General features: G+C 39.5%; 1 protein-coding gene across 5 annotated transcripts in view; it reads left to right on the top strand.

Moving 5' to 3' along the window:
- Positions 1–458: 458 nt before the first annotated feature.
- Positions 459–7,817, top strand: part of LOC131947753 (titin) — a gene marked incomplete at its 5' end in the record, with an annotated part of 410,194 nt that continues 402,835 nt past the window's right edge. For all 5 annotated transcript variants that reach the window (XM_059309048.1, XM_059309047.1, XM_059309046.1 and 2 more), the window contains 4 exon segments: positions 459–521; positions 5,629–5,743; positions 7,302–7,392; positions 7,719–7,808. In XM_059309048.1, the coding sequence (XP_059165031.1) occupies positions 459–521; positions 5,629–5,743; positions 7,302–7,392; positions 7,719–7,808 (359 nt within the window).

The raw sequence follows: 7,817 nt of genomic DNA, 5'->3' as shown, positions 1-7,817 counted from the left end.
AAAGTTCGTCACAGGTCATCTTGTTTCAGGGAAGTCAATAAAACGGAGCGATACAAAAAGTTGAACGGGAAGCATAAAGATACGAGCATATTTTAAATTGTATTGAACTTAAGTAGGGCCTAAATATTAAATTTTGTTGTCCAAATTACTATAGCTCACCAATTGTTGCATCTGTTATGATAATATCCTAGAGAAATTGCGAACTTTCTCCACTAAGCATGGTCTTAAATTCAAAGCATTTTGATTGATTAAGCTCAAATAATTATAATGAGCTTGAGGCTTATTTAGAAACCAAGATGCTTACTTAATAGGATTGGGGGGGGGGGGGGGGGGCGGAAAGGGGGATCGTCAAAAAAGCGTAGCGTCATTTATGGATGACAGTGTACAATAATTGAATTAACCTAAAGATCTTACAATTTATTTTATTAACAATGTAAACAATTTTTTTTTCATTTCAGGCCGGCGTTTGAACGGAATGGAGCTAGCAAACATTCTACAATATGGATATGTATTATTGACAGGTAATTTTACTTTTTTTTTTACATAATGATATAGATTTAGGTGCTGTTTTTCTTGATACAAAAAAAATGAAAAAAAAAACAACCACACATTTTAATATTTTAAAAATTTGAAATTAAAATTGCTATTACAAACCGGAAGTGTGAGGGCACTTTGTCAGACGAGAGAATCGTCAGCCGGAAGTCCCCCCCCCCCCCCCCCCCCCAAGTATGTAACGGTCCCGATTAATGTTTGCCGTTACTTACGTCTTGCACACATTAAATATTTAAATTTTAACCCTGTCGCTGTCTTGGGAGATATCTTGTTGGTTTGAGGCGGCAGACGACTTTCTGTAGAGGGCGATATTTTTTGTCCAGGTGTGTTCACTGATTTTTATCGGGAGAGTTACAGGGCCAGGGGAGACAAACAATTGCTGTGTTTAAGATGGTCTTTTTTTATACAGCAGAAGAAACGATGGCCAGACTGCTACATGTGTTTGTCATGTCTTGGTGGATTGTCATGGCCCTGGTTTGGTGGCCTTGTTTGGTTGTGGCCATGGTTTGTAGTGGCCCTGATTAGTTGTGGCCCTGGGTTTGTTGTGACCCTGGTTTTGTGGCCTTGTTGGTTGTGGCCCTGGTTTGTCATGGCCCTGGTTTGGTGGCCTTGTTTGGTTGTGGCCCTGGTTTGTTGTGGCCCTGGTTAGTTGGGGCCCTGGTTTGTTGTGGCCCTGGTTTGTTGTGGCCCTGGTTTGTTGTGGCCCTGGTTTGTTGTGGCCCCTGGTTTGTTGTAGGCCCTGGTTTGTGTTGGCCCTGGTTTGTTGTGGTCCTAGTTTGTTGCGGCCATTGCTCAGTGATAGTCCTGTGTTGCCACGCAAAGCATTTTTTATTCATCAATGATACACATTCGCCATGGCCCTATTCTATCCTGGCCCAAATTCAACATGGCCTTTGCATTTTATTTTTCATCATGGCCCAATTGAAAACTATTTTCAAAGAAATATGACATGGAAAATGAAACAAAGTAATTTTTTAAACAAGTAAATCAATAATTTCGAAGTCAAACAGCTTAATTGAGAAAAACTTATTTACGATCGTATCGCTTCATGCATGATTGGGTCGGTGTTGTACTAATTTACATTTCGCTGATTGTAATGTCGTGATTAATGAAGTAAATTACTTACACAGGTAATTTATCGGTTTTGATTCGCATGTAATGAATGTAGGTTAATCGAAACATCGTGACTAATGGTAGGTCATAGGTCGTAATGTTTCCTATTTCATGGAGTGAGATTTTAAGTCAGGCCTAAATGGGCATTCATCCATCAATGTTTGTTTGTTTTTTGCGTCATAATGCGAGACGTTTTTTTGCGCATTAGAAACTTGAATGCGATAATGATTTTTCCGAAAGACGGGGATAAAAATACTTGAATTAAACTACAAGCTTAAAACCCTCTCCATAGACTCCAAAAATGAAAGATATCTCGCGTTAATTTACCGCTTCCTATTTCAATAGCCAAACATTAAAGATCATAAAAATTTCCATTTTACGTTATGCCCCGCTCTCATAACAAACTCTTACCAGAGTTTCTTCCAGGCATCTCTTCGGGGGGAGGGGGGGGGGGGGGGCCGAAGAAAGTCTACCGCCCCCCCCCCCCTCCCCCCGAACGAAATGAAATTTATATAGAAAATATATACTTTTAATAGTGTCCGCCCCCCCCCCCCCCCGAAAAAAAGTCTACCGCTCCCCCCCCCCCGAAAATTGCAAGTGCCCCCCCCCCCCGGAGAAAAAAGTCTAGAGGAAACACTGACTCTTACCTATGCCACTTAGGTGGCTAATACTAGATCTAATAGATATTCTCGACTAGCACTCAGTTTATTTTTAGAAGAAAAAAAAATCAGCAACCTGAAAATATTAGCAAGAATAATGGTGACCCGTCCCTGATAATGGTGAGAAGAAATACACGTGACGTAAAAGAACGGAAGTAGCTAACTAGCACGTAACGTTTTTAAACAGGTGGATGGCCGAATCGGTAGGGCCTTCGGGGGTGGGGTGTAGGGTGGGGACATTCTGTTTGAAGTTCGTACACACAATATCGCTGTGCTCATTGATTAGGTTTCGTTAGGCGCTGTAAGCACAACTATGTAGATGAGGATTAAATAGAGTTACCTCCCTGTTGTAGACCGGAACTATTTTCACAAATCGCACACGTTACTTGTGAACCCACATGAACAATAGGGCTGGAGAAACGTGACGGCATTACAAAGTCACAGGGCTTGCTTGAGGGTATGTGGAGGGGGGGGGCATTCAAATAACGCCCCACCACTCCACAATGTAGGTACAGCTGTTGATCACCCTCGGGGATCTATAGAGCCTGGGGATCAAACTAATAATGTCAAGGAATATTATTCCAGTAGCCACAATAGAAGTGCCTTAAAATCTGCCTAATTAAATTTGTATACTAAAAGTAAACTAAACTTTTCCTCATTAAAAATATGTTTATTATTATACTTTACTTTCTTAAATAAAAGTAATGAGAATGAAATTTTGATTGTTTTATTTTGTAATCGTTTTATTCGCAATTATTTTGATTTGTTCTCTTTATTTTTTAAAATGATTCTAACGACTAGTATAGTTAAATTGAAAACTGTTTTATTTATGTTTTCTATTTGTTTCATTTCTTTGTTAACAAGACACACTTAAACTCACTCAGGTAACCACACACACACACACACACACTCGCACATCCACAATCCTCACCACAACCCATACACCTCACCTCTCATTTGGACCCAACACGCATCAGCACCAACCCACACACCACACACAGGCCAACCTCTTTAACTCACACGCTGTAACCCACCCTTGTCACAACGCACAGTGTAACCCACATACCACAGATTACTAAACGTACAACCCCCACACCTAAGCACCCCACACACACGCCCCCAATCGGGCAACCTAACCACCACACACTTTTCAAAGCACACTAGTCACCACACTCTCGAACCCACACACGTTAACCCATAAAATAACAAGTCACGCCATTTATATCACTGTCATAAAATAACATCAAAATCTGAAACCCACAACAAACAAACCACTGGCTACTTCAGCAACATCGTCCTAGCAATAATATATTGTTCCATCGCCCGTCCACCTTAGTAAATAAACCGGACAACCACTTCAGACCTTAACCATTCAAACAACTAGTCCGTTATGGCTAACATACCCGACTGAACACTTGAGTAAGAAGGAGTTCTATTGGTCTAGTACTAGTCCATCTCTCCAACACTCGACAGGTCTATTGTTCTACATGCGTAACGTGTCCTATAGATCTACTACACAAAGGGCTCTTTCTTATCCATGCCCTCATGCGGCCTTGGTAAGAAACAAAAGCACGGAATAAAAACACTTTTAGAACAGTCCACGAAGTAGGCTACTGTTGTGAAATGGGTGGTTACGTGTACATTTGTGCAATGGGTAATTTAAAAAATAATAATAATACACACCAGCTATTATGGAAAATGGAATAAAATTTCTAGCCTAAAGATGTTTCAAAGTGTAATGGAAATCGAGGGTGAAAAGACTGCTATACTATGAGCTATGAGGTCTTTTATATTTGACGTCCACACAGAGAGGAGATTTGGGGTGGGGGGGGGGGGGGAGGTGTAAAAATTTCAATATTTTTGTGGACGCCATAAATAGATGACCCCTAAGGTCGAGACAAATTATAAACACCGCCTAAATACCCAGTGTCTAGGCAAGGCTTTTAGGAACCACAGAAGGTCAAACTACTTGCCTGTATAAAATTTTAAGAATTAAGGAATAAAAAAAAAACGATAATCAAATGGGCAGACCCTCACTTCACTCAGACCATAAATTTCTGTGTCGCGATTAATTAGGACGTAGGTGACAGGAAATAATTAATTAATGGGAGACAGTTTTTATTACAGTTATTCGTCTTTGCTTTAAAGTTCTGTCTCTTTGTATCTTTATCTCGTGGTTTTAAAACAGTTTAAGGGGTCGGCGTGGTCGAGTCGGTAAAGCTCATGGTTGCTAAACCGAAAAGTCACGAGTTCGAACCCTCGGGCAGATGAGGCTCGTTAGCTGGGGACAGCCACTCTTCTAGGAGAGACAACTCCAAAATTAAACAACTGCTGCCTTGTAGTTTGTTCTTGGTTGGACAAAGGCTATGGAAGCAAATCCAAAAAGAAAAGCAGGCTGAAATCGGAGTCAATGGCCTCAATGGCGCATAACCAGTTGACACGTAACGCTTAATTGTGTTGGAGGCGTGGTCGAGTCGGCAAAAAGTTCATGGTTGATAAATTCGAACAAAGTTCAAACCCAGTGGCAGATAAATCTCGATCACCTTCAACACTAATAATTAAGAACGAAGAAGAAGAAAAAGAAAACAGTTTACCACAGGGGCGTAGCGAGGGGGGGGGCGGGGGGTGCGGACCGCACCGGGTGACACCATTTAGGGGGGTGACACCAAGGCAAAAAATGGCAAAATATAGAGAGAAAAACTTGACGGGGGGGGGGGGGGGTGCAAATCGAAAGTTTGAGGGGGGGGGGGGGGGGGGTGAAAATTGAAAACTTGAGGGGGGGGGGTGCAAATCGAAAGTTTGAGGGGTGGGTGCAAATCGAAAACTTAAAAGTTTGTCCCTGGTAAGGGTCGCAACGCCTCTGGGGGGGGGGGGGTGACACCATTGAGTGCCGCACCGGGTGACACCCGACCTCGCTACGCCACTGGTTTACCACTAGACTAGTGCACTGTGAAGATATACATAAGCATTAGGCGTGTTTAACTCAACACTCAAAGGGAAAAGCTACTTGGAATTAAGTGTTCAATTAATTGCCATACAATGCCAGTCAACCTATTTGTCACATAGTGTCACCACACCAAAAACGTCCATGTCACAATATGTCACACTACATCACACCAGAAACGTCCTTGTCACATAGTGTTACATCACACCACACACACCCTTGTCACAGACTGTCACACCACACCAGCCACTGTTGCCACACCCCACATGTTGTGGCGTTATATGATTCATATTCTGTTTTACAAACAACTACACAATACATTTAGCATTTTGTCATTTTAGTTTTTTATTCTCCAACCAGGTGGACGGGATACCCAAGGTGGACCAGTGGTCACCCTCCCCTCTATGCACAACAGGAACGACCCCAGCCCAGACGAACTTATCCTCTGCTTGAGATACCTCATACAGATACCCACGTACGTATTGGACATTGTTTTATGGTGACTTTTGATATCTGTAAATCTCGTTTCATCAAATTTAAAGATTTGAGATTAATGAGATACATTATCCAGATACCCACGTCTCATGGTGCTATTTGTAAATCTCATTTCATTAAATGTAAAGATTTGAGATACCTTATCCAGATACCCAAGTACCTTTCATTGTCTCGTGGCGATATTCGTAAATCTCGTTTCATCAAATGTAAAGATTTGAGATACCTCACCCGAATACCCAAGTACTTTCCATTGTCTCACAGTACTTGTAAATCTGATTTTTATCTAATTTAAAGATACCCACCTACGTTAATTACAGTCTTGTATTGTGATGACTTTAGTTACCTGTAAATCTGATTTTTATCTAATTTAAAGATACCCACCTACGTTAATTACAGTCTTGTATTGTGATGACTTTAGTTACCTGTAAATCTGATTTTTATCTAATTTAAAGTTACCCACCTACGTTAATTACAGTCTTGTATTGTGATGACTTTAGTTACCTGTAAATCTGATTTTTATCTAATTTAAAGTTACCCACCTACGTTAATTACAGTCTTGTATTGTGTTGTGATGACTGGCAATTTGTAAACCAATTCATGAAATATTTTATTTACAAATATATTTTATTTTACAAACATTTAAAATGCATAAGGTGTGTGTGTCAAATAACTTGGATACTATTTCGTGTAAGTTAAACCACCAACTAGGTTTTTGTTTTTACCCACACCATGACGAACATGGACAATAATTGACTCCGGCCTTAGCCCGAAGTATATGCAGATTTCTGCGGTTGTTGGAGCGGCAAATGTCACATTAGGGGAAATAATCGACCCTCTTTAATGCTGTTTTGTATAATATTTTATTATGTTTTTCCAATTTTATTTTCCTAAACAATATACTTTTAATAAATTATATTAATTAGCTGTCCGCTATTTATTTTGCAACATGTATTTAATTTTTATTAAAATAAATTTATTTTTAGAATATATGCAATACATTTAAACAATGATGCGACTTAATAGAAACTAAATTGAAATAATAGCAAACTTTAGTATTCGTCGCTTATGTGAATTATAACTCCAAACCCTCTCTATTTTGATTTTTTAATGACACAACTTTCATTAAATAGCCCAAATCATTTCAACTTATAATTAGTTGTAGGTTTGAAACTACTATAGTAATTGCACAAGCAGCTGCTTGTTACCTTGTACAAGACTAATTTTACAATATCAATATGATTTCGGACAAATCGCACATTCTCTTTGCAACGCTAGTAATTTAAAATAAGTAATTTCCAAGGAGAATCTATTTTTCAAGGGCTCATTTAATTTACTTCAATAGCTCGGGGGCTCTGGAACATAGGGGGCCCTGGAACATAGGGGGCCCTGCGACCTCAGGGGTCCGTGGACTTTGGTTACATATTTGTTACGTCACTGCTTTCTTTTAATTTAGACAAGGAATGGATTATCTTTATTTCTAATGTAAAATGGAGGCAAATTTTTCTTTACATTTGCTGATGGTCAAATTTGTATTCCAGTGAAGAGACAAAGAAGAAAGGTTTTACCGTAATTGTGGACACAAGAGACGGCTCCTGGGCCAATCTGAACATGATGCAGTCCTGCTTGCAGGTAACCTGACCCATTTCCTGTCCTACCATACACAATTTTCTTAGTCAGCTGACGATTTTCATTTATGTATAGCTCCATATGGGCTAAAATCGCCCATCTTGTAGTTGAATACAATAAAATATTTGTAGGGTAGGCAACTCAGGATTAAGAGTACAACTTTTTAACGCCCCTTTCCCTTATTAAATTATTAATGTATTAATCAAACATCAATGTTGTGTTACATATATATATATTTAGTTCAGGGTTTTTCCATCTAATATATTAAAATGATATTAACAATATAATTGTGAGAGATCTAACTGAGAAATTACTCATTTCTTTCACAGCAAACCATCAATGGTTTCTTGAAACAGGTTTTGGTTGTGGTTCATGAAAACGACAAAAGAGCCAACCAAGACAAAACAGCAGCCCAGGAGGTATAATAC

Source organism: Physella acuta, unplaced genomic scaffold, assembly GCF_028476545.2.
Source record: "Physella acuta isolate Inbredline_101_S28 unplaced genomic scaffold, ASM2847654v3 ptg000606l, whole genome shotgun sequence".
In the NCBI taxonomy this organism is placed as follows: Eukaryota; Metazoa; Mollusca; class Gastropoda; family Physidae; genus Physella; species Physella acuta.
This window is presented reverse-complemented; position numbering and strand designations above follow the sequence as displayed.